Below are 27,416 nucleotides of genomic sequence, written 5' to 3' on the forward strand. Positions count from 1 at the left end.
CCCAGGCCAGTATTCTTTTTCCATTAAAGGTGGCACCCCTAGCACATTGTTAAAAAACAAACTACATTACCAGTAAAATTGTAATGCCGGCCTTGGTAGGTAAGGCCGGTAAAATAGTGGTCGGTGGCAACCCTAGGTACAGAGCCCAAAATCTGGTAACTCCCGACATATACACAAGTCAGTCCCTTTGCATGCTGGGTATTGTAGTCTTACATTAAACTTGGCAGTCTGCACATTGTTAAATAAAAACCACATTACCCAACATGCATTGGGAGACAGGCTTGGCACATTAGGGCAAGAACATTTTTTGGCTGTTTTCCAAAGTACAAACCAGCCAATTGAACAGCCCAATAAGTAGCCCAAATGTGCACCCTGGTACTTTCAGAACCTGCCTGGCCTTTGAATTAGTAGCCCAAAGGCTGGAAACCCACCAAGCCTGTTATTTCCCAAGTTTGTCACATAAAAGGACAGTTTATTAAAAAATAATAGTTTGGGCCTTTGAACACACTTTCATGTAATTCTAGAAGCTTTTCCGGTTACTATGGTTCCTACATGTCCCAGCGTCCCGTGCGCCCGCGCATGCGTACAAGCCCCACATGAGACGCCCTCGTGTAATTGACAGGTTCTCCTAACTAATGGGGACCAGACAGACATCCAAGCGACCCAATCAGCGGTTTAGAGGAGCCAGTGGTTTCCATGGTATCATCAGGGCCGATACGATTTGGTCATGTAGCCAATGATAACAATTCCCCCATAGAATGACACACATGCTCTCCTACAGAGAACGGCCGAGCCCCGATTAGGACCGCCCACATTTGTGACAGACGTTTCTGCCAGCAAATTGGAACGTAGCTCCATTTTGACTGACGCAAACAGCAACCAATTGCTCATCTGTTTCTCAGACTGTCACTGACGACTTCAGGGAAGGGGGAGGGTCGGTAGCAACAGTTGCCCGGGTGAGGGACGGAGCGGCCATAGCCACGGTAGTCGTGGCGACAAGAACCCCGGCAACAAGAATCAACAACAACAACGACCATCAGCTCGGCCCCCCACGGTCCACCTTCAACTAACAGACTGTCCGTGTCGTTATTATCCGTGTACAAGTCACTTCCTTGCTGGAAGGCCACTGGCCGCGCTCTGACGCTTATAAGTGACGCCGTGCGCTTTGGTAAGTGAGCGCCTATTCCACAACGGCACGAGGAGCGCGTGGGTTTTACTGTTTGTGGCGGTGGGGGAGCGGGAGACCCTCGGTCGTTATGACTACGTCAAACGGTCTTTTCAAAATGGCGGCGCCTGCTGTGAGAGGTGCGGGCTGCGCGTCGCTATGGAAATAGACGGGGGACGGAATAGAGCGGTCCCTATGGTAACGAGTTCGATGGCGGTTGGGTGAAACCCGTAGGTGGGCGTGGCGCAACGAGTGTACCAAGTGGGAGCAACGGGGGGGGGGGGGTGAAGTAGAATAAACTGACGTTTGGCCTCAGTTTTGGTTGGGTCTCTATTTCTATGACCTGAACTCGTTTCACAGGGAAACTAATAATAGGGAATGTGAAGAAAGCGAGTATTGGGGTACAGTATCTGTCATGGGCCTCAGTATCTCTTCATGCACCCCCCAGGTGTTTCTATACAGACTCTGCCATTGCATTGTGGGACTTGTAGTTTCACAACAACTGGACTCCCCCAAGTTACTTTTCTCCCTTAATTCTAGGGATGCACCGAAATCCAGGATTCTGCCTTTCTCATTTGGATTCGGCTGAATCTTTCTGTCCTGCTGCAAATTAGGGGCAGGGAGGGAAATCGCGTGACTTTTTGTCACAAAAAAAAAGGTTTTCCCCTTCCCACCCATAATTTAAATATGCAAATTAGGATTTGGTTCAGTATTTGGCCGAATCTGTCAAAAATGATTGGGGGGTTCGGCCGAATCTAAAATAGTGGATCATTCGGTGCATTCCTACTTAACTCAGGGAACCGCCCTCTTTGCTGCGGTGATCTTGGCTCTATGACTGGGGCAAATGTGTTCTATGATCATTTACACTAGCGCTGCTCCTCCTCTGGCCCCACATGTGACCCTCTCATTCTCACATACCTTCATTTACACCCACAACCTTTAGGGCAGAGACACACACTCAGATTCGGGGAGATTTAGTCGCCTGGCAATAAATCGCCTCTTCTTCGGGGCAACTAATCTCCCCGAACTGCCTCCCGCCAGCTAGAATGTAAATCGCCGACTGAATGGCACTTGGAGCACTTCAGTTTCCTCGTGAGGCAACTTTGGGCGACTTCAGAAAACAAAGCGATCCGAGTGCCATCCGCCAGGGAGGTAGTTCTGGGAGATTAGTGGCCCCGAAGAAGAGGTGATTTATTGCCGGGCAACTAATCTCCCCGAATCTGAGCCTGTGTCTCTGCCCTTAGCCTGAAGACTTGGGTAGCCGCACCTTTGTTTGCCCGAGTCAATAAACAGGCCTATGCTCCTTCCTTATTCTATAATCATTAAAGGGGAACTCTGGCTTCCAAACCAAAATGTGATAAAGAGGCCACATAACACAGAAACCCCTAATATACCCATCAGTTACCTGTTTCTTCAAAAAGTATGAATAAATGCCATTTTCTATGCTGAAATCCAGCTGTTTAAAGGAGACATATTGTGTAAAAAATAAGAACGTACCAGTGCATTATACTCATTTAGATATAGATGAATTGTGTTTAAAAATTTATTGAATATTTCTGCAAAAACCCTAATAATCCCTCCTTCCCTTCCACTTCCTGCTCCCTGAATTCCCAGGCTGTGCTCTCAGCTCACTGCAGGAACCAATCAGCAGCTAGCAGGACCTGATAGGGAACTGAAGTCTGTCTGTGCTTGTGTGACTGCAGGGCTGTGATTGGCTGTCCCCCTCCTACTGTGCTTCTGGCAGGGACCGTTAGGAGACGCCCACCCCTCATTTGAAACACAGACAGGGACCAGAGAACATCTATAGGGAGCTCCAATAAAGGGACTATTTTTAAAGATAATTTTAATCTTGAGCACCATATATTACTTATAATTGCCTACAAAAGTAGGATTTTTTCATGTATCCTATATGTCTCCTTTAACAGTTCTTCTCTTTCTGCATCATTTGAAATCCTGGCAGGGAAGGAGGGACTAAACACTGATGTTGTAACAACTTCTCCACAGCTTTCAGACAGCATGCAGGAACTACATAACCCACAATGCATTGCACTGGGATGTTCCTTTCCTTATTGAAATCACATGTGCAGGGAATTGTGGGGTTTGGAGGATGGAGGCTGAGGACAGATGGCTGTTGATAAAAAAGTAACAGTAGTCAGCAAAGTAGTCAGCCAGAAGAGCAAGGGGCTAGGCTTAGGGAATTTTCCAAACCATAAACATTTTAAAATCTGAATATTTTGTAATTGATGTATATTGCAAAGTTGCTTGAAATTATGTTTACTTTTCAAAAAGCTTAAGTTATGTTTTTGTGGAGTTCCCCTTTAAAGGGACACCCTCGTCAGCGCAGATTGTGCAACTGTGTGCTGATTTGGGAAGAAAATTCTACTAATCTCAATCTCTGCGACTCACATTCACATTGCTGTACTCTTTCTGCCAGAGAGCAGCACTTCTGACTTGCTTTATGGCAGTAATTCTACAGCAGTAATCCCCAACCAATAGCTCATGACCAACATGTTACTCACCAACACCTTGGATGTTGTACCCAGTGGCCTTAAAACAGGAGTTTAGTATTGAATTCCAGGCTTGGAGGCACGTTTTGGTCACAAAAAAACAAAAAGCAGTTGTACAGGTATGGGAACTGTTATCCAGAATGCTCGGGACATGGGGTTTTCTGGATAATGGTTCTTTCTGTAATTTAGATCTTCATTCTTTGTCTACTAGAAAATCATGTAAACATTAAATAAAGCCAATAGGCTGGTTTTGCTTCCAATAAGGATTAATTATATCTTAGTTGGGATCAAGTACAAGCTACTGTTTTATTATTACAGAGAAAAGGGAAATCATGTTTTAAAATTTGGATTATTTCATTATAATGGAGTCTATGTTAGTCATCCATTTCTGGATAACGGATCCCATACCTATCCTGCCAAACAGATCCTCCTGTCGGCTGCTAGTCCATATAGGGGCTAAACAATAAGACTGTTTCCATGTTCGAGGTGTGATCAATCTCACATTCAAATTTACGTTCCAATCGGGGGTTTAAAGTTGGAATGTGTGAATTTTGACACTCGAAAATTGGAAATGAAATTCAAAATTACTTTTCAACCCTTGATAAATCTGCCCTTAATTCTTTCTTTTCCCCCACGATTTTTAGAATAAAATTTGTTTTAATAACTTGCATCGTCAGATCACGGCGACATGGAAGTGATCATTTCAAACCTGACCCTTTTTGTCATCCTTTTCAGCTCCACTTGGGTAGCAATGGCGACGCAGGCCTATGTGACTGAGCTCCAGGCAGCTCCACCTGCTCCCACCCCGGGCACCACGCAGCAGTATGTGGCGGAGCTACAGGTCACACAACCCTCCGGCGGCTCCCAGTCAGCAGGATCCCAGACTCCCACAACACAGCAGTACATTGTAGTTACCGTCTCTGGTGAGTTCCCTCCAAACTGCCGTGTAATAAACACAAAGCTTTTGCCCAACGGCCTTGCAAGTTGTAGAGTGCAGAGGAGGAAGAATGACGTTCCTCGTGGGTGGGCTTTTTTAGATGTGGAAAAGCTCTCCGTTCTAGGTGTTGCTTTGTGTGTAAAGATGGCTGACTGTGAGTTGTAGTACAACAACATATGAAGGGGCTGTTAAAGGATAAGTAAACCTTTAAAATATGTGAACGTAAAATTGATGAGGGGGCTATTCTAAGCACTTTTGTAATTTACATTCATTATTTATTTTCTTTTAATTCCAAGATATTAAGAGATACATGTACTGTTAATATGAATGAATTTTGTTACAACAGCGCCACCTGCTGGTCAGTTTCCCACCAGTCTGACCACCAAGTAGTCAAGGAAGTTGTCAGGAGAAAGAAAGAGGCTGATGTTCTTCTGCTTAGGAAAGATGTGAGAAAGGTTTCTAATTCTTTTCCTAAGCAGAAGAAGATCAGAGCAGCCTCTTTCTGTAAATGACAAAAGTGCTTAGAATAGCCCCCTCATCAATTTTACACTTATTCTAAAGGTTTACTTATCCTTTAACAGATATGAGTTACATAATAAGACATTAGCATTGGAGCACAGAGTGCCGAGATTGGCTACTGTGTGCACATTTAGCATCTAGTGATGTTTGGAAATACTAGGGATGCACCGAATCCAGGATTCGGCCTTTTTCAGCAGGATTCGGCCGAACCTAATCCGAATCCTAATTTATATATGCAAATTAGGGGCGGGGAGGGAAATTGCGTGACTTTTTGTCACAAAACAAGGAAGTAAAAAATGTTTTCACCTTCCCACCCCTAATTTACATATACAAATTAGGATTCAGATTCGGTTCGATATTCGGCCAAATCTTTTGCGAAGGATTCAGGAGTTTTTGCCGGATCCAAAACAGTGGATTCGGTGCATCCCTCGGAAATACAGATGTTGGGGGAGAAGCCTGATAAAGTATCGGAGCCTGATCATGTGCTTTATTGGGGGGAAACTGGGGTCATTGAAATTCATACAGGATTATCCAAATATTGCTTTTAATATTAGCCTAATATTTTGTCTTCCCTATCCCCGTGCAGAAGGGTCAGTGAGAGGCAGTGACGGAGAACTCAGCCCAGGGGGAACCCCGACACCCACAGCCGCAGTTCCCACACAGGTGGTACAGCAAGTGCAGGCAGCACAGCAGGTACAGTTGGAGGGGCAGCAGTTGGGGTGCAGTGATGTGTGTATAAGGCTATCATCAGACAACATGGTGTGAACCCCACTGCATAATACTGATAAGCTCTAAAGCTTTATGTGCTCTCAAAGTCTAGTGTTCTGTTGTTTCTTCATATTTCCTTGCTCCTCTTACATTGTCTGTTGCTCCCTATCCTTTTATTCTGCCTCCCTATTGGCTGCAGTAACTTTTATTCTTCCTCCCTGTATCCTCTGCAACTCAAATATTCCTCTACCTGTAAAGTGCTTGTCTGATCTGCCCCTAGTGCATGTTGCTTCTCTTGTTTGGCTTTACTGAGCCTCATTCTCCCATGTCTCTCCATCTCCCACTATCACTTCTATTCCCATTCATCCTGGAAGGGCCTGCAGTGCTTTGCAAGAAACATTTTAAAGGGGAACTATCGCAAAAATGAATATAAGCTTCATCATAATGAAATAAGAAACGTTGTAAATACAATCAATTAAATATTCTGTATTGTTTCTGAAATAATCAAGTTTATCTTCACTATTCTTCTCTCAGCATTTGTTTCTCTTCATTCCGTCTTCATTCAGCAGTTGGGTGTCAGATATTCATTGACAGTTAGATCCAATATATCTTATAGGGGAGCTTCCTTTCCTAGCAGATGTATTAGAGCTCACTCAAATAACTGATTCCAGTACAAACAAAATAACTGCCTTTTGCACAAATTCTGCATGTAGAGAGACATGATCTCTGGTGAGTTTAATAGAGTGAGCTCTAATACATCTTCTAGGCAAAAGGAGCCCCCCTATAAGATATATTGGATCTAACTGTCAATGAATATGTGACACCCAACTGCTGCATGAAGAGAGAATGAAGAGAAACAGATGCTGAGAGAGGAATAGTGAAGATAAACTTGATTATTTCAGAAACAGTACAGAATATTTCATGGATTGTATTCAGAAAGTTTATTTCAGTGTGCTGAAGCTTATATTAAATTTTCATTTCCACAATAGTTCACCTTTAATCTCATGGCTGTACATCTGTAAGGAAATCCCATCTGTCCATATATCCTGAATTTTAAGTGAAATTCTGGAGTTAGTTTGCTGCCACTTCATATAGACCTTTCCTATTGCACTGAAGCTTTGCACTGCATTGTACTCCTGCTGTGTGACTGCCCAGTGAAATCCATGCCTGTAAGACTGTCTAAAACCTTGGTTACTGTCTAATGCTTCCACCCCATGCTGTATTTCATCACTGCACAAGGGTCTCACTCTCCTCTAACATCAGATTCTCCTTCTGTTCTGTGTCAGCGGCTGGTGGTGCAAGGCTCTCCTCAGGGCACTAAAGCAGCTCAGGTCTCCCTAACCCTACACACCGTGCAGCAGCCAGCACTCTCCCCTCCTCATGTGAGTACCATCTACAGAGAGTGAGGTCTCCTGGAAATAGCTCCCGGCCCCTTGTAGCATGCATTTAGTAACAGGGCTATTATTTGGGGATACAGAGCTCCTTCTGAACCCCTGTCTTGGAAATCAAGGCCTATTGCTGATCACCAGAGTGACATAGCACATTTCCTAACTCAGTCTCGTGAGGTGCATGTTTACTTGTTAGAACTCTCGGGGAATCTGAGAATTCCTGGGGTGCATTAGGATGTAAAACCTCTTTGTGTTTCAGGGGGACAGCCCATCTCTGAAGGCAGGACAAGCCCAACCATTGCAGCTGCATGGAACGCAACAAGAGGTGAGCAACCACCCATCCACCTTTATTATTGTATTTTATATCGCTCCTGAACAATTCTCATAGCTCGTCCTGCTCCCTTGAAATGAGTGCAGGCCTTAGACTCCTGACATCCCTACTGTTCATTGAAAGATGCCTTTATAGGATAAGTAAACCTTTAAAACAATTGAATGTAAAATTGATGAGGGTTTATTATTTATTTTCTTTCAATTCCAAGATATTAAGGGATACATGTACTTTATTAATTTAAAAAGAGAAAATAAAAATAAAACCCTGTATGTCTTTATATTCTAGAATCACTTAAAAGAGTTTAAACTGCTGCCAATAATTAACTAAAAACCTCTAAAGTGCCTGTGCTTATCTATATGAAGATCACCAAAGTGCTATGTGCTAAATTATATTATACGGTCAAATTAATAAAACTGCAATTCATTAAACATTCTAATACATCAATTTTAATTAATAGTGATGCTTTATAAAAAACACCAATTGGATTCAATTAATAAGACCAATTTTAAAATTATTACCTATGTGATTTATTCGGTTCTCCTATGGCCTGTTGTAATACAAGGTATTAAAGATAGAGACAAACCTCTAAAGTGCATTAGTGCTAATTAATTAACCACCATAATTACCCCTAGGGGATTTAATTAACAAAAATAAATAAATGAATAAATTGTGTGTATAAATTCCACAAAAGCTAAGGTAAAATTGTTGAAAAACACAAGCTCCTTTCACAGGACTTCCTGTGAAGGATAAATTGTATCAACCTTATCAGTTGATTGGCAGGATATACAATGTAACAACAGATTCAAGAATTGCCACAGCCTTGAAAAACCTTGGAAATAAGTGAATGTAAAATTGACTATTGTAGTATTATAAGATTTTTTTCAATGTACATTCATTATTTATTTTCTTTTGATTCCAAGATATTAAGGGATACATGTGCTGTTAATATGAATGAATTTTGTTACAACAGCGCCACCTGCTGGTCAGTTTCCCACCAGTCTGACCACCAAGTAGTCAAGGAAGTTGTCAGGAGAAAGAAAGAGGCTGCTCTGATGTTCTTCTGCTTAGGAATAAAATTAGAAACCTTTCTCACATCTTTCCTAAGCAGAAGAACATCAGAGCAGCCTCTTCCTTTCTCCTGACAACTTCCTTGACTACTTGGTGGTCAGACTGGTGGGAAACTGACCAGCAGGTGGCGCTGTTGTAACACAATTCATTCATATTAACAGTACATGTATCCCTTAATATTTTGGAATAACACAAAAATAAATAATGAATGTACATTGAAAAAATTCTTAGAATAGCCCCCTCATCAATTTTACATTCACTTATTTTAAAGGTTTACTTATCCTTTTTAAGATTAGAATTGGAAGAAAGAGATAGTAGTGGAGTCATCCCGTTTGTTACTGTCTGGTCATTTTGCTATCTAGACCCTGGGATTACCACAAGTAAGGCAGAACGTGGGGAACTGTGGTCTCAATAATACCTTTTCTAACTTGAATTGTTTTCTGTCTTTCCTAAAAAACCACAAATTCCCCACGTCTTGTGAAAAGGAAGAAAGGATAAAAAGGAGTTTGCTAATCGGTAACTCCTGTAATTAATTTAAAAGAGTAAGGATAAGAGATCTATTTAAAATTCAATAATAGAGAGAGTGAGAGTGAACCACGCCGACGCGCGTTTCGCAAAAGCTTTGTCAAGGCTGTGGCAATTCTTGAATCTGTTGTTACATTGTATATCCTGCCAATCAACTGATAAGATTGATACAATTTATCCTTCACAGGAAGTCCTGTGAAAGGAGCTTGTGTTTTTCAACAATTTTACCTTAGCTTTTGTGGAATTTATACACACAATTTATTCATTTATTTATTTTTGTTAATTAAATCCCCTAGGGGTAATTATGGTGGTTAATTAATTAGCACTAATGCACTTTAGAGGTTTGTCTCTATCTTTAATACCTTGTATCACAACAGGCCATAGGAGAACCGAATAAATCACATAGGTAATAATTTTAAAATTGGTCTTATTAATTGAATCCAATTGGTGTTTTATTTATAAAGTATCACTATTAATTAAAATTGATGTATTAGAATGTTTAATGAATTGCAGTTTTATTAATTTGACCGTATAATATAATTTAGCACATAGCACTTTGGTGATCTTCATATAGATAAGCACAGGCACTTTAGAGGTTTTTAGTTAATTATTGGCAGCAGTGTAAACTCTTTTAAGTGATTCTAGAATATAAAGACATACGGGGTTTTGTGTTTCTTTTCTCTTTTTAAATTAATTTAATATATCAAATTGGTGATTGTACCCCGCTGTATCCTTTCTTAAGGTGATAAGTTGCTGAGAATATACAACCTTTTGATAAGGGATACATGTACTGTTAATATGAATGAATTTTGTTACAACAGCGCCACCTGCTGGTCAGTTTCCCACCAGTCTGACCAGCAAGTAGTCAAAGAAGTTGTCAGGAGAAAGAAAGGGGCTGCTCTGATGTTCTTCTGCTTAGGAAAACAATTAGAAACCTTTCTCACATCTTTCCTAAGCAGGAGAACATCAGAGCAGCCTCTTTCTTTCTCCTGACAACTTCCTTGACTACTTGGTGGTCAGACTGGTGGGAAACTGACCAGCAGGTGGCGCTGTTGTAACAAAATTCATTCATATTAACAGTACATGTATCCCTTAATATCTTGGAATATAAACAAAATAAATAATGAATTTAAATCACAAAAGTGCTTAGAATAGCCCCCCTCATCAATTTTACATTTACTTATTTTGAGGGCTTACTCATCCATTAACCCTCTGACTGCCCATGTAAAGCGGCTCAGTTAAAAACATGATATTAGAGGTCTAAACCTATATCTTATGGCCTGGCGCTGCCCAACTTGAAGGCCTACTACTTGGCGGCCCAGGCTGCCTATGTTCATTGGTGGCTGATGCCTAACGCAGAGAACCCTAATATGCAGCTACAGGCTTCGTGGTTGGGGTCGGTAGAGGCACTGCGGAATGCTCCTTATAGAGCACATGCCGATCTCCCCAAGGAACTGGCAGTGGTGACCACTACACATAGGGCTTGGCTTTCCGCTCTCCATCTGACAGGGGTTGACCCACCATTGCTCTCCCCGAATTTGCCACTCTGGAGGAATTCTAATCTGATCCACTTCAATGACCTCCCCAACTTCCACACCTGGCCTTTAGGGGGCATTAAATTCCTGTCTGATGTCTTAGAGGATAATATGTTTATATCTTACACTGTGCTTAGAGACAGAATGACGGTTCCTAATCTGAGACTCCATGCATACTTTCAATTGAGGGAGGCCTTTTTGTCACAATTTCGCTCCCAGCTACTGGTAACCGAGGACTACCCACTGTTGGAACTAGTCCAGACGGAAACGCCAGCTAAATTGGTATCCCGTATTTATTGGCTGCTGGTTCGTGCCCCTGTGGCCCCGTTTCACCGCACTTATCTTAAATGGCGTGACACTTTAGGAGACCTGGAGGAGGACCAGTGGGAAGAGGTGACTGACAATCTCTATCACTTTTTAGTGTCCTCGCGAGATAGACTGATACAATATAAGTTCCTCCACCAGGTCTACCTCACACCGGCTAAGCTGCACAGGTTTGGCAGTAGGGCAAATGGCAATTGCCATAGGTGTCAGGCGGAACAGGCCAACTTTCTCCACATGACGTGGCAATGCCCCCACATACAAGCTTTTTGGAGCGCGGTCACAACGCATCTCTCGACACAGCTGGCTCTCCCCCCATTGCTTAATCCTTACGCCTGTCTGTTGGGAATTTTAGAGGGAGTTATTCATGGGAAACTCTTACACCTCCTCACTAGAGGACTGCTATATTATGCGAAAAAGTGTATTGTATTGAGATGGATGGGCCCTAGACCTCCCACACTGTCAATGTGGCGTAAGCAAGTGAATAATGTTCTTCCCCTGATCAAACTTACCTACCTGTCTAGGGGCTGTCCCGACAAGTTTGATAAAATCTGGCGCCCATGGACTGATGCTGAGGGCATTTCTGTTATAGGCGAATAGAACTTGTACCTGTTGGCCATGGAGTACTCTGTATGCATTCTTTGTAACTGCTGTACTGTATTTTCCTGGTCCGTGTCTCCCAGGCGGGAGCATATCCACCCCCCCCCTCCCCCTTGTCTTGTCTATGAAAATCAATAAAAACTTTTTGGTTTGAAAAAAAAAACCTATATCTTAAGTGCTGCCTCTTGCATTTTAACCACAAGTCAAGGTGATACCCTGACATTATTTTGAGGCTTAAACTAAGATGTCCTAACACCATTGCTTTAGTGTGAAGGTGTTGTGTGATTGGTTAGTTTGATTTGAATGTTTCTGTATTCCTACATGCCACCCATTTAAACTGTTCTCATTTGTCTTTCTTTTCCTTCCCTCTCAGCGATCAGTCGTACAGGTGAATCCTCAGAAATCCTCCCCCGTTCATCAGCTCACAGTCCAGGCTCTGCAGCATGTCCAGGGGACCCCAGAGGTACATACAGGGGCCACACAAGACCACAGGAATGAATGTGTGTGATGTCACAATCTGTGTGTGTGTTGCTGGGAGCTGGTAGCGAGATGCAAAGGATGGATCTTGGAGAGGGCAGGGTCCGATGGACTAGAGTATGGGCCTTTCTCGGTGTTTAAGTCTGTTAGATGTTTGATTTGCAGCTGTATGTCTGCTGATCTATTCAGAAAAAAGGGAGTTGTTTCAGTGCCCTCCTTTGTGATTCTCCCAACTCAAATAAGCCTGGCTCCATGTTTGATGTCAGGAAGTAGGAAATAGAGAAAAAAATGAGGAGCCTCTACCCCAAACTCACTACTCTTCTACCACTGCTGCTAATCTGCCTTGATATGTCTCAAGAAATAATAGTTTTCATTGTCCGTTAGTATTGATCTTATTCCCTCTATAAGAAACATAACTGTGTCTGACTAGTAAAGGCTGACTGCTGATTGGTCAGTTTGTCTTACTGTTCTCTCTGTGTGTCCTGTGTGTATCTGAATTACAGCCAGTGTGGATAGAGCCAATATCAGAGCTATAATATGGCCAGATAAAGTGGAATTAAAAAATTCAGCGTGCTGAATTAAAAAACTTTCTAAATACAATCAATTAAAAATTCTGTACTGTTTCTGAAATAATCAAGTTTAGATTCACTATTCCTCTCTCAGCATCTGTTTCTCTTCATTCTGTCTTCATGCAGCAGTTGGGTGTCAGCTGAATGATCCAATATATCTTATAGGGGGGCTCCTTTTGCCTAGAAGATGTATTAGAGCTCACTCTATTAAAATCACCAGACATCATGTCTCTCTCTATATGCAGAATTTACATCTGCTAGGAAAGGAAACCCCCCTATAAGATATATTGGATAAGTCATCTAACAAAATAACTGCCTTTTGCACAAATTCTGCATGTAGAGAGACATGATTTCTGGTGAGTTTAATAGAGTGAGCTCTAATACATCTTCTAGGCAAAAGGAGCCCCCCTATAAGATATATTGGATCTAACTGTCAATGAATATCTGACACCCTACAGCTCTGTTGCAAGCAGGCAGATTGTGATTGGTGTCCTTGTATCTGTCTATATTCCTGTCCCTCAGTCTGTATCCATCTTTTTTCTGCGTACATATGTTATACATGTATGACCCCTGTTCCCGTCGTTTTGGATGCTCCTCTGTGTGTGATGGGAACCTGCCGTGTGTAATCCATGTTCTCTCGCCCGCGCTTAGGTCCAGCAGCTGCAGCAGGTCCCAGTGCAACATGTGTATCCCAGCCAGGTGCAATATGTGGAGGGAACCGAGGCCACGTATACTGGAGGCACCATGTAAGTGTGACACACACACTGTATATATACACTCACGTGTGTCATCTGTGTTACTATTTGCTTGAAACCCTAAATCCCAAATCAATATAATATATTATATTGAATACCATAATATTATATAATGTATGGTATTTATAACCATCAATACCAACCCTATCACTAGTCAAGGAAGTTGTCGGGAAAAAGAAAGAGGCTGCTCTGTTCCTGGATCACTGAGCTGCCAGACTGAGACACCAGAGACACAAACATTAAACTTTAAACTTAGATTTAAAAAAAAAAAAAAAAAAACGGTAAAAAATACAAAATGAAAGTAGTTGAAAAAAGTATTTATATCTGGTGAACAATCTGAAAAAAAATTAAAGGGGTTGTTCCAAAAACATTTTACATTTTAATTGTTTTCAGATTGTTCACCAGATATAAATACTTTTTTTCAACTACTTCCATTTTTTATTTTTTACCTTTTTTTTTTTTTTAATCTAAGTTTAATGCTTGTGTCTTTGGTGTCTCAGTCTGGCAGCTCAGTGATCCAGGAGCAGATTCTGAACTGATACAATTTGACACATTTAGTTGACACATTTAGTTGATACATTTAGTTGATACATTTAGTTGACACATTTAGTTGATTCATTTAGTTGATTCATTTAGTTGACACATTTAGTTTATATGTTTAGTTGATACATTTAGTTGATACATTTAGTTGATACATTTAGTTGACACATTTAGTTGATACATTTAGGTGATACATTTAGTTGATTCATTTAGTTGATTCATTTAGTTGACACATTTAGTTTATACGTTTAGTTGATACGTTTGGTTGATACATTTAGTTGATACATTTAGTTGACACATTTAGTTGATACGTTTAGTTGACACGTTTGGTTGATACGTTTAGTTGATCCATTTCTCAGAAGCATCTCTGGAGTATCAGCAACTATTGTATCAATTCTAACAGCTGCTTTTAAAGGGCACCTGTTGGATAAAAATATTATCCCCAATCAAAGGTGTGAGCTAATAGAGCCCGCACTCTGGTTGGAGATAACAGTAGTATTTGAAAAATAATGCCCCTGCCAGTGCTAGGCCACCTGCACCGGGAGGGAGCGTCCACTATGAGCGGCCATGTTGTGCATAATGAGCAAGTCACGGCATTCACTCGTTGTGTGCCTCAACATGGCTGACCATACTTGGAGCTCCCAGTGTGGGTGGCCTATCGCTGGCGGGGGGCAATTTTAAAAAAAAATACTGTTACCCCTAACCGGATTGTGGGCTCTATTAGCCCACACCTTTGTTTGGAGATATTTTTGTGCAACAGCTGCCTTTAATAAAACCCAGGGATTCTGCTCAGCAGGGACAAACATAAAAAATGTATCAACTAAATGTATAAATTTAGAACAGTTACAGGGTCAGCGACCCCCCTCCCAGAGCTGCCTTACAAGGTAAAAAATGACACGTTACACTTCAATATTAGAAAAACAGTGACACATAGAAAGTAATTGGAAAAAGTCTTTATTTCTGGTGAAAAATCTGAAACCAACTGAACTGAAAAAAGTGTTATAAGGTGAACCACCCCTTTAACACCATGGGGGGAATTCACACAAGGGGAGATAGTCTATTTGTGGAGTAAAAGTGATGGTAAACTGGAGTAAACTACTTTCTCCATATTCACAAACAGAAATCCGCCTAAATTCCGACTCAACCTCCACTTTTCATATTTTAGTGAAAGAAAGACAGTTTACTGACACTTTTATGAATTTGTCTTTCAAACGACATGAAAATGGTGCAAAAACAACATTTTAAAAATGGAGTAAAGCTGGCCATATGCGAAGAGATTCGCTCGTCTGGTGACATCGCCAAACGAGCGGATCTTTCCACGATACGCCCACCAACGGCAGGACTATATCGGGTAATCTGAACACTCAGCCCTAGGGCCGAACTATAGGATTACAACGAGGAGCAGTGAGCTCTGACGTGTCAGTCACCGGAAAAATTTAACTTTTCCGATTGATATAGTGGCCAGATATTGGGTGGGAGAACCCGTCAGAAGCCCCCATACACGGGCAGATAAATTGCCGAATTGGTCTAAAGGACTGATATTGGCAGCTTTAAGATGCCTGTGTATGGCCACCTTAACCCTATAGGTGTAAAAGCCTCATTAAAAGGGATACTGTCATGGGAAAAATATTTTTTTTTTCAAAATGAATCAGTTAATAGTGCTGCTCCAGCAGAATTCTGCACTGAAATACATTTCTCAAAAGAGCAAACAGATTTTTTTATATTCAATTTTGAAATCTGACATGGGGCTAGACATATTGTCAATTTCCCAGCTGCCCCAAGTCATGTGACTTGTGCTCTGATAGACTTCAGCCACTCTTTACTGCTGCACTGCAAGTTGGAGTGATATCACCCCCCCTCCCTTTCCCCCCCCCAGCAGCCAAACAAAAGAACAATGGGAATGTAACCAGATAGCAGCTCCCTAACACAAGATAACAGCTGCCTGGTAGATCTAAGAACAACACTCAATAGTAAAAACCCATGTCCCACTGAGACACATTCAGTTACATTGAGAAGGAAAAACAGCAGCCTGCCAGAAAGCATTTCTCTCCTAAAGTGCTGGCACAAGTCACATGCCCAGGGGCAGCTGGGAAATTGACAAAATGTCTAGCCCCATGTCAGATTTCAAAATTGAATATAAAAAAATCTATTTGCTCTTTTGAGAAATGGATTTCAGTGCAGAATTCTGCTGGAGCAGCACTATTAACTGATTCATTTTGAAAAAAATGTTTTTCCCATGACAGTATCCCTTTAAAGGACAAACAAGCCCTCAATAAAAAAAAAACCCTACCCCCTACCCTACATAGACCCCCCTCCTCCCCCCAGCCTAAGTGTTACCCTGGGCAAAGTCTTTACTTACCCCAACCGTGCAGATTCTGTCAAGTTTAGTTCACGGGCGGCATCTTCAGCCGATTCGATAATCTTCAGAATGAGACCGGCGCTTCAACAATTTTTGGTGCAAGCTCAGTTGTCATGAAGCAGAAAATTGCTCCCAGTGCGCATGCGCAGATACACCGGTCTCATTCCGAAGATTCCTGAAGAGAAGAAGATGGCGTCTGTGAACTCCGCTGGGCAGAATCTGCACCGAGGGGCAAGTAAAGACTTAGGGGCATTTGCCCGGGGTAATATTTAGGCTGGGGGGGGAGGAGGGAGGGGGTCTATGTAGGGTAGGGGGTAGGGTTTTTTTTACTTAAGGGTTTGTTTCTCCTTTAACAAAACAAGTAAAAAACTGATTAAACAACAAAAAGTGTATTTGATACAATTTTATATGTAAAATGTTTTTAACTCACACTTGCATTATTTTACTAGTTTTAGCTTAATGAATGAGCCAATATTAGCAATTTGAGTGAATATATTATCTAAAGGAAAAGTAAAGCCTTTTTGTTAAGTTTTAGCAGCTATGAGACACTTGACCTAAGATAATAAAACCTATTTCTGATACAAATCCCTATATTATGCAGAAAAAGCATTTCTTGTATTTAGTCCCTTTATATCTTGTTACAGAAGTGGAATTACACAAACACGCAGGCAGATTTAAAAAGCCTGGGTTATACTGAAAAAAATGATGTAGAATATACCAAGGTAAAATAAATCCCCTCCCCCCAACATTCCGAATTGATGGCTGACTGTCGTGCGAAAGACGAAATCTGAAAACTGTCTGTTTAAAAGACAAATTCACAAAAGTGGAGACAGAGCTTTGTGAATTTGGTGGGAAATCCGACATTTTTATCTCCACTTTCATATTGTCTCGATATCAGCACTTTTGGGAATTCCCCCCCCATGTGACCCATTGTCAAGTTAACACCGTTTGTCCCATGCAAAGAGCTGATTGGTTAATTTTTGTGTTCCCACAGCCGATCAGGGTCCTACTCGTACACTGAGACTCCCCTGTACAGTCAGGCTACCGGATCTACTTACTACGAGTCCCAGGGAGCCACAGGGCAGGTCAGCTCTCCCACCTCATCCCCAGCTTTGGCCAGCAGCCCGTCGTTGCCCATGTATGTGTCTGGGGGGCAGATTCTCACCAACACCACCCAGTCTGCGGCCTCAGCTGGAACTGGAGCAGGTGCTAGTGGATCAGGAACCTACGTTATCCAGGGTGGATTTATCATGGGCAGCTCTACTCAGTCCTACTCTCATACCACACGGGCCTCTCCAGCCACGGTGAGACCCCTCTCACTCGTCCCTGTGCCCCTTCTTCATCCTCCCATTCCCCAAAATCGCTTCCAGAGAGAGTGTGGTACTGCTGTTCATCCCCCTGTTAGTGTGATGATTCTCTCACAACATCAGTCTGTAGAACCCTCTCCCATCCCATTAGTTTCAAGCTGTAGTACTACCCCGTCCCTAAATTCTCTTGCCTTGCCCAACAGGTGCAGTGGCTGCTTGATAACTATGAGACGGCCGAGGGGGTGAGCCTACCCCGCAGCACTCTCTACTGCCACTACTTACTGCACTGCCAGGAGCAAAAACTGGAGCCTGTAAATGCCGCCTCTTTTGGGAAACTTATCCGCTCAGTCTTCATGGGCCTGCGAACCCGCCGACTGGGCACAAGGTGAGTGCAGGACATTGCAAGGATGCCCTGGGCTTAAAGGGGAAGGAAACCTTTAAGGAATATACAATTGATATGGGGGCTATTCTAAAAAATTTGGAATGTACATTGATTATTTATTTTCTTTTAATTCCAAGATATAAAGGGATACATGTGCTGTTAATATGAATGACTTTTCTGTTGTGCGTTTCTTGTGAGTTTTATATAGTCTTTATTTATCTCTATCCTACAGGGGGAACTCCAAGTACCACTATTATGGCCTGAGAATCAAAGCCAGCTCCTCACTCCTGCGCTTGATGGAGGATCAGCAGCACCTCGCTATGCGGCAGCAGCCCTTCTCCCAGAAGCAGAGGTTCTAACGCCTAATTTTCTTTCTGATTCCTACTTTTCTTTCCCCGACGCAGTTCCACGTCATGTGCTTCAAGTTTGTGCCCAGTCACCCTTCGCTGACCCTTCACATGCACAGGGTCGGACTGGACCGGCGGGACACCGGGGAAAAACCCAGTGGGCCAGACCCTCTACCCTGATCTGCAGGCTCACACACAAAAAAAAAATCAATTATATGCGGCACATGCTGCCCTGTAGATGACGCAGGGGGGCCCTTTTAAGTTAGAACCCGGCGGGCCCACAATCCTCCAGTCCGACCCAGTGCATGCACCTCTGGTCCTTGAGACTATTTGTAGAATGATGGTCTTTTCTGTGTTATGTAGAACAGTTTATTCATTACCACTGGGGGTGCTGTTCTGTGACTTTCAAGGATAAGTAAACCTTTAAAGGGGAAGGAAACCTCGTCGGCGCTAACCCCCCTCCCCCCTCCCGTGTATTGCCCCCCTCCCTCCTCCCCCCCTGGCCTACCCCTCCCGCTGGGCAAATGCCCCTAACTTGTTACTTACCCTTCTGCGCAGGTCCAGTCCAGGGAGTTCACAGGCGACATCTTTTTCCACGCGATCTTCTTCCTCCTTTGACCGGCGCATGCGCAGTAGGATCGTTTCGCCGGTACGATCTACTGCGCATGCGCGTGACTTTTGGCGCATGCGCAGTAGATCCGTACCGCGAAACGATCCTACTGCGCATGCGCCAAAACGCCGGTCAAAACAGGAAGAAGATCGCGTGGAAGAAGATGTCGCCTGTGAACTCCCTGGACTGGACCTGCGCAGAAAGGTAAGTAACAAGTTAGGGGCATTTGCCCAGCGGGAGGGGTAGGCCAGGGGGGAGGAGGGAGGGGGGGCAATACACGGGAGGGGGGAGGGGGGTTAGCGCCGACGAGGTTTCCTTCCCCTTTAAAATTGTAAAATTGATGAGGGGGCTATTCTAAGCACTTTTGTGATGTACATTTATTAATTATTTCCTTTTAATTCTAAGATATTAAGGGATACATGTACTGTTAATATGAATGAATTTTGTTACAACAGCGCCACCTGCTGGTCAGTTTCCCACCAGTCTGACCAGCAAGTAGTCAAGGAAGTTGTCAGGAGAAAGAAAGAGGCTGCTCTGATGTTCTTCTGCTTAGATTAGGTTTCTAATTTTATTCCTAAGCAGAAGAACATGAGAGCAGCCTCTTTCTTTCTCCTGACAACTTCCTTGACTACTTGCTGGTCAGACTGCTGGGAAACTGACCAGCAGGTGGCGCTGTTGTAACAAAATTCATTCATATTAACAGCACATGTATCCCTTAAAGGGATACTGTCATGGGAAAAAAAATTTTTTTCAAAATTAATCAGTTAATAGTGCTGCTCCAGCAGAATTCTGCACTGAAATCCATTTCTCAAAAGAGCAAACAGATTTTTTTATATTCAATTTTGAAATCTGACACGGGGCTAGACATTTTGTCAATTTCCCAGCTGCCCCTGGTCATGTGACTTGTGCCTGCACTTCAGGAGAGTAATGCTTTTTGGCAGGCTGCTGTTTCTCCTTCTCAATGTAACTGAAGGAGTCTCAGTGGGACATGGGTTTTTATGATTGAGTGTTGTTCTTAGATCTACCAGGCAGCTGTTATCTTGTGTTAGGGAGCTGTTATCTGGTTACCTTCCCATTGTTCTTTTGTTTGGCTGCTGGGGGGAAAAGGGAGGGGGTGATAATCACTCCAACTTGCAGTACAGCAGTAAAGAGTGATTGAAGTTTATCAGAGCACAAGTCACATGACATGGGGCAGCTGGGAAATTGACAAAATGTCTAGCCCCATGTCAGATTTCAAAATTGAATATAAAAAAATCTGTTTGCTCTTTTGAGAAATGGATTTCAGTGCAGAATTCTGCTGGAGCAGCACTATTAACTGATTCATTTTGAAAAAAATTTTTTTTCCCATGACAGTATCCCTTTAATATCTTGGAATAAAAAATAAATAAATAATGAATGTACATTGCTAAATTTCTTAGAATAGCCCCCTCTTCAATTTTACATTCATTTATTTTAAAGGTTTACTTATCCTTTCAGTTGTGATCGGTCACCATCATATTATAAACGTTGAAAAATTGGAAACCTCTTTCATTACCAGGCTTAAAACTGTCCAGAAAATGGAAGGAATGAGTAACGGGGTAGGGGGCTCCCAACAGCAGACTCCTGGTCTGTCCGACATCAGTTCTCAGGTGCAGCAGTACCAGCAGTTCTTAGGTAAGTTGCCAAAGATCGGTTATAATTGGCTAAACAGATTTATTGGCTCTGCCCATTCTTACCTCTTCCTCTCTCTTTATATTGGGACTTTGCAGATGCCTCAAAGACCCTTCCAGAATTCGCAGAGATGGATTTGCAGGGGAAGCCCCTCCCTGATGATATTACACTGGCCAATGTGAAAGCTTTCCAGCTGCTGTACAGGGAGCACTGCGAGGTATTTATCATCGTTAATAGATCTAAACCCTCTGGGCTACGAGTGCATTCAGGGTTGGTCTGACCAATTTATTTTCCAGGCTATAGTGGATGTAGTTGTGAATTTGCAGTTTACCCTGGTGGAGACCCTGTGGAAAACCTTCTGGAGGTTCAACCAAGGGCAGCACAGCGATAGCACCATGTAAGTAACAATGTGAGCTGTAGTGTGGCCTGTTGTATTGAATTAGCAAGTTCCTATGTCTCTGCCCATTACTCTCTCCAGAGACGATGAAGCAGAGAAGCGTCTGCCCAAGGACTGCCTGGTGCTGCTCTCCAAGTATGAGCCTTTGCTTAAATGGAGCAGAGACTGTGATCACCTCCTGTATCAGGTTCTGGTGGAGACACTCATACCCGATGTACTGCGCCCCATACCAAGTAAGTGCAACTGCCCCCTATACCAAGTAAGTGCAACTGCCCCCTATAACAAGTAAGTGCAACTGCCCCCTATAACAAGTAAGTGCAACTGCCCCCCATACCAAGTAAATGCAACTGCCCCATACCAAGTGAATGCAACTGCCCCATACCAAGTAAATGCAACTGCCCCATACCAAGTGAATGCAACTGCCCCATACCAAGTAAGTGCAACTGCCCCATACCAAATAAGTGCAACTGCCCCCCATACCAAGCAAATGCAACTGCCCCCACAATTATTATACACACACCTCACTGCGTTCTTTTTGACATGAAAGCACACACTATGAGCTGTACAACAGTTGTGCGTTGGAGATACACACTAGGACCAACTGCATGACACGTGCCACTCACACACGTCTCCGTATTCCCTCAGGTGCCCTGACACAAGCCATCCGCAACTTTGCCAAGAGTCTGGAGAGCTGGTTAACCAGCGCAATGATGAACATACCTGAAGAAATGGTGCGGATTAAGGTAGGAAGCATCTCTCACTGATCTCACAGCCTCGGGATCATGGGCTGGAGCCATTATGGATTGTGGGTGGGGCCATTATGGAGCCAGTGAGTGATAGGCCGGCACACAGTTGGTATCTGGTCGGATGGGTATTAAATAGGCACGGGTTTTCAAAACCTGACTACAAGTTGTCACCGACCCCTCCTGCTCTCTCATTGGGCGGCAGTTAGAGAAGGAACAGAAGGAACCTTGCATTCTAGTTTGTATATGATTATGTTTGTTACAGACCTTACACCTATAGCTTTGTCCTGTGTTCTCCTGTGTGTCAGGCTTATTGCCCAAAAGACTCATTGCCCAGGAGTCATTCCCAGCAGTGACGTTGCTCATTCTCTCATTATGGGGCACAACCTTAAAGCAGTGACAGAGAGAAGCCCCTCGGCAGGTGTTTGAGGTTCTTGTTGCCAGGGGGTCAATCAAGGTCTGCCCCATGGAAGTGTTTAACCCTTTGTTATCCTGATCAGTTTTACACCCACTCTCCTATTAAACCCATCAGGCTGGCGCTGCGAGTGCCTTTGCCCAGACTCTGCGTCGATACACGTCTCTGAATCACCTGGCGCAGGCTGCTCGTGCCGTGCTGCAGAACACCGCTCAGATCAACCAAATGCTCAGCGACCTCAACCGAGTGGACTTCACCAACGTGCAGGTAATGCACATCCCTTGTCATCTATAAACCCTTTGTCCTATAATACACCCTTGTAACAACTGGGCTCTTTCCTTCTACCCTCCCCCCATCCTTAGGAACAAGCCTCCTGGGTGTGTCGCTGTGCAGACCGGGTGGTACAGAGGCTGGAGCAGGATTTCAAGCTGACACTTCAGCAGCAGAGCTCCCTCGAGCAGTGGGCCGACTGGTTGGATAGTGTTGTCTCCCAGGTGCTGAAACCTTATCAGGGGAGCCCGGGATTTCCCAAAGCAGCGAAACTCTTCCTGCTCAAGTGGTCCTTCTACAGGTGAGACACAGAGTAGGGGGGCTGCACAAGCTGGTTCATTACATGTAAAGACATTTTTATTTACAGACAACAAATGACAGTTTAGTAGGTGGGCAGCAAAGTACTTAAAGGATAAGTAAACCTTTACAATAAGTGAATGTAAAATTGATGAGGGGGCTATTCTAAGCACTTCTGTCATTTACATTCATTATTTATTCCAAGATATTAAGGGATACATGTGCTGTTAATATGAATGAATTTTGTGACAACAGCGCCACCTGCTGGTCAGTTTCCCACCAGTCTGACCAGCAAGTAGTCAAGGAATTTGTCAGGAGAAAGAAAGAAAGAGACTGCTCTGATCTGTGATGTTTCTAAAAATTAGAAACCTTTCTCACATCTTTCCTAAGCAGAAGAACATCAGAGCAGCCTCTTTCTTTCTCCTGACAACTTCCTTGACTACTTGCTGGTCAGACTGGTGGGAAACTGACCAGCAGGTGGCACTGTTGTCACAAAATTCATTCATATTAACAGCACATGTATCCCTTAATATACATTTATATGTGTATTTTCCCTTTTAACCCCCAGCTCAATGGTTATAAGGGACCTGACCCTCCGCAGCGCCGCCAGTTTTGGATCTTTTCATCTGATTCGACTGTTGTACGACGAGTACATGTACTACCTGATAGAGCACCGCGTGGCCCAGGCTCGGGGGGAGACGCCTATCGCTGTCATGGGAGAGGTGAGTTAAAGGAGAACTAAAGCCTAACTAAAGAAGTAGCTAGAAATTTTGTACATGATGTTTTGTGCTTCTGTACCAGCCCAAGGCAACCACAGCCCTTTAGCAGTAAAGATCTGTGTCTCCAAAGATGCCCCAGTAGCTCCCCATCTTCTTTTCTGCTGATTCACTGATTCACATGCTCTGTGCTGCTGTCACTTACTGAGCTTAGGGAGCCACTCACAATATACAGTACACATAGAATAGAAATGTCACAATATAAGGCTGATTAGTAATTAATACACATAATTACTACATGACAGCACAGAAACCAGTGCAATTAGCATCAGAATTGAATAATCAGCAAACCTGTAGCATCAGCTTATATTACAGCCAGGGAAGCTCATTTTCTGCTGGATAATTAGTGACGAGCCCTAAGCTTAGCTTCTCAACAGCCAATCAGAGCCCACTGAGCATGTGAGTGTCACAGACACTTTCCAAGATGGTGACCCCCTGTGACAATTTTGAAGTCCTGGATCATTGCTGCTATTGACAAGCTCAAACTTTAGCCTCGTGCAATAAGTTCACTATATAAAATAGGCCATTTTTAGCCACATTCATTATTAGGGTTTAGTTCTCCTTTAAAGGTCTCAGAACTGGAAGGGGTCGGCTGCACAGATAGACTCAAGTTGGATTGTGGTTGATGGAGTCATTGAGCAGTGACCCGGGTTCTATAGAGTTCCATGCATTTAGGTTGCGGAGTCCCTTGTTATGTGAGCAGGGAGTAAGTGATGGAGGGAGAGTCTGACAGTAATGGAGTCTGTATTTATTGATTTATTCTGCAGTTTGCAAACCCAGGAAGCACCTTGCGCTCGCTGGACCAAGACAAAGGTAATGACATTACTTTCACTTCTTGCTGTAATTGTATCATCTTTCCATAGCGTGGGGCTGTGTGGGTGTCTTCCCTGCACTAGTCACTGTGCTTATGTGGCACATACGCGGGGTGTTAGGGCAACAATAATGACATTATCTTGACATTTCACTGCATTAATGGCAAAACATCCCCAGTTTGTCAGCTTAATTTAGAAGTATGGGTTAGCTTCCCCTTTATACACATGAGAAGTCATTTCCATAGAAACCAATATGACCCCCCTCCCCAACGTCTGGTAGTTTACATTTTATATGGATAAATGCAAATAAGAGACATTCTGACTTCAAACTACTCTCTAATGGAAAATAAATAATGGAAAAGGCTTCATAAATGGGTATACTTCCCCTTTAACATCAGTAATTAAAGGATAAGTAAACCTTTGAAATAAGTGAGTGTAAAATAGATGAGGGGGCTATTCTAAGCACTTTTGTAATTTACATTCATTAATTATTTTCTTTTTATTCCAAGATATTAAAGGATAAGTAAATCTTTACAATAAGTGAATGTAAAATTGATGAGGGGGCTGTTCTAAGAAATTTTGCAATGTACATTCTTTATTTATTTTGTTTTAATTCCAATGAATTTTGTTACAACAGCTCCACCTGCTGGTCAGTTTCCCTCCAGTCTGACCACCAAGTAGTCAAGGAAGTTGTCAGAAGAAAGAAAGAGGCTGCTCTGATGTTCTTCTGCTTAAGAATTAGAAACCTTTCTCACATCTTTCCTAAGCAGAAGAACATCAGCCTCTTTCTTTCTCCTGACAACTTCCTTGACTACTTGGTGGTCAGACTGGTGGGAAACTGACCAGCAGGTGGCGCTGTTGTTACAAAATTCATTCATATTAACAGTACATGTATCCCTTAATATCTTGGAATCAAAGGAAAATAAATAATGAATGTAAAAGACAAAAGTGATTAGAATAGCCCCCTCATCAATTTTACACGCACTTATTTTATAGGTTTACTGATCCTTTAAATAGAAGACTGAGTCCAAGCTGTGCTATTACTGTAGATACAAATGGCCCGGCACTAATGCCATTCTGTACTCCTGTTATGTCACTTTTAAACAGAGGAAGAAGAGGAGGAGGATGATGAGAGTGATGAAGATCTGGCTCATGAGCTGCCCCTCACCTTGAACGACCCCTCCATCACTTTGGGCTCTGACTCGCTAGAGCCTCCCGCTAAGCTCGCAAGGAGCGACTCCCAAGGGATCTTTGTACAGTTGCCTCCGACCTCCTAATCAGCCAATCAGCAGCTAAGCCTTGTGGTTGTGGGGGGTCAGGGAGTTGGCTTGTTTCATCTGTCGCACACTCAAGGGCTGTCTCTCATTGTCTTGCCTGTGTGGTCACATTGTGCCAATCTCATTGTGTGTTTGTGTAGATGCAGAACTATACACACACGTTGTACTGGCACAGACGCTGCAACCTATGGATTGTGTATAATATACATCAGTGGGACTGTGTCTGTAGCAAACCTCGCTCTCCATGTCTATGAAATATATATGTGTGTGACTATATGCAGAAATCTATATAGAATGTGTGTGTGACTTTAGAGCACAAATCAGTCTCTGCCACATCTCGTGGGTTGGCCCAGTTTGCCCGTGTCACCAGCATTGTGCCATTGTTATATTCACTGGGCCCAGTCCAAATGCCGGGGCTGCTTGGACCACCTGCTGCCAAATCTCAACTCACTCCGCGGGGATTGAACCAATCGGATCCTGCGGAGCAACAATACGTCGGCCTTGTCCAATGCCTTAACCAGACTCCAGTCCCGCCCCTGCGACTCCGCCGCCGTTTGTTTCCCCTCGGAGGAAATCGTTCATATGTATTCGGCTTGTTGTGATGTTGCCGTGGAAACGGCTGTGACTCCCGCATTGTGGCCTTACCTGTCTGTGTCCAGCCTGTCATATAATGATCTGTAGTGAATGGAGGAATCCTTCTGTATTTTGTATGAATGAAACATCTGTGAAGCTTCGTTTTGTGTCAGCTCTTTGGGACAGAGGGAAGGTGAGCGGAGGAGGAAGAGGACAGATGGGAGGAGCCTGAGCAAAAGCTTTTCTAACTTTTTGTAGTTATTTCTTAAATACAAAATAAATTTTGCTGTTATGTACAACACTGATTGATGGTCTCATTTCAGTCCCTTTAGAACAATGGATAGTGGCATCCTCATCTCATTATACACCGAGAGCACTCAATAATAGTATCCAAAGCATCCTCACCTCATTATACACCGAGAGCACTCAATAATAGTATCCAAAGCATCCTCACCTCATTATACACCGAGAGCACTCAATAATAGTATCCAAAGCCTCCTCACCTCATTATACACCGAGAGCACTCAATAATAGTATCCAAAGCATCCTCACCTCATTATACACCGAGAGCACTCAATAATAGTATCCAAAGCCTCCTCTCCTCATTATACACCGAGAGTACTCAATAATAGTATCCAAAGCATCCTCACCTCATTATACACGGAGAGCACTCAATAATAGTACCCAAAGCATCCTCTCCTCATTATACACCGAGAGCACTCAATAATAGTATCCAAAGCATCCTCACCTCATTATACACCGAGAGCACTCAATAATAGTATCCAAAGCATCCTCACCTCATTATAAAGTGAGAGCACTCAATAATAGTATCCAAAGCATGTGGGTGAATTGAGCAATGGCATCCTCACCTCATTATATAGTGAGAGCAATCAATGAGCACTTAATGATGATAATAGAAGCATCCTCACCTCATTGTACACCGAGAGCACTCCTCGATAATCAATGGTAGCATCCTCACCTCATTTTCCAAAGCATCCTCATTATACACTGAGAGCACTCGATAATCCAAAGCACGTGGGTGAATTGAGCAGTGGCAGACATCACGTTATACAGTGAGAGCAATCGATAATAGTCCCAAAGCAAATGAGCAAATTGAGCAATGGCATCCTCACATTATACATGGAGAGCAATAGATAATAGTATCCAAAGCACATTATGAGGTGACAACATTGGTAGTAGAACAGATGAGAGCAAGATGTGAGAGTGAGAGCCAAGAGTAAGGATTCAAAGCACAA

The 27,416-nt window shown here is 43.0% G+C and overlaps 1 protein-coding gene across 6 annotated transcripts; it reads left to right on the forward strand.

Moving 5' to 3' along the window:
• Nucleotides 1-772: 772 nt before the first annotated feature.
• On the forward strand, nt 773-26,459 carry rfx1.S (regulatory factor X1 S homeolog). 6 transcript variants are annotated; one of them, XM_018239652.2, is made up of 20 exons: nt 773-1,168; nt 4,408-4,595; nt 5,715-5,821; nt 7,123-7,218; nt 7,484-7,549; nt 11,978-12,067; nt 13,302-13,396; nt 17,299-17,389; nt 17,815-17,996; nt 18,226-18,345; nt 20,488-20,603; nt 20,699-20,817; nt 20,897-20,997; nt 21,079-21,230; nt 21,643-21,740; nt 22,273-22,422; nt 22,518-22,726; nt 23,291-23,444; nt 24,266-24,311; nt 25,418-26,459. In XM_018239652.2, exons 2-20 carry the CDS (start codon nt 4,424-4,426, stop codon nt 25,585-25,587), a joined length of 2,334 nt encoding a protein of 777 aa, XP_018095141.1. In that variant the 5' UTR covers nt 773-1,168; nt 4,408-4,423; the 3' UTR covers nt 25,588-26,459. The 6 variants fall into 6 exon arrangements, with proteins under 6 accessions (XP_018095141.1, XP_018095136.1, XP_018095140.1 ...); XM_018239647.2 differs by having other exon boundaries at nt 776-1,168; nt 17,299-17,608; XM_018239648.2 differs by lacking the exon at nt 773-1,168 and adding an exon at nt 1,277-1,363 and having other exon boundaries at nt 17,299-17,608.
• Nucleotides 26,460-27,416: the final 957 nt, after the last annotated feature.

This window comes from Xenopus laevis, chromosome 3S (genome assembly GCF_017654675.1).
Source record: "Xenopus laevis strain J_2021 chromosome 3S, Xenopus_laevis_v10.1, whole genome shotgun sequence".
NCBI classification, from domain to species: domain Eukaryota; kingdom Metazoa; phylum Chordata; class Amphibia; order Anura; family Pipidae; genus Xenopus; species Xenopus laevis.

Bases quoted from the DNA above. Each gene is read 5' to 3' on its own strand.
- rfx1.S (XM_018239647.2), top strand. From the start codon at position 4,424: ATGGCGACGCAGGCCTATGTGACTGAGCTCCAGGCAGCTCCACCTGCT. The intron at 17,997-18,225 runs GTGAGTGCAGGA...TCTATCCTACAG, and splicing joins ACCCGCCGACTGGGCACAAG to GGGGAACTCCAAGTACCACT. The intron at 21,741-22,272 runs GTAGGAAGCATC...TAAACCCATCAG, and splicing joins AAGAAATGGTGCGGATTAAG to GCTGGCGCTGCGAGTGCCTT.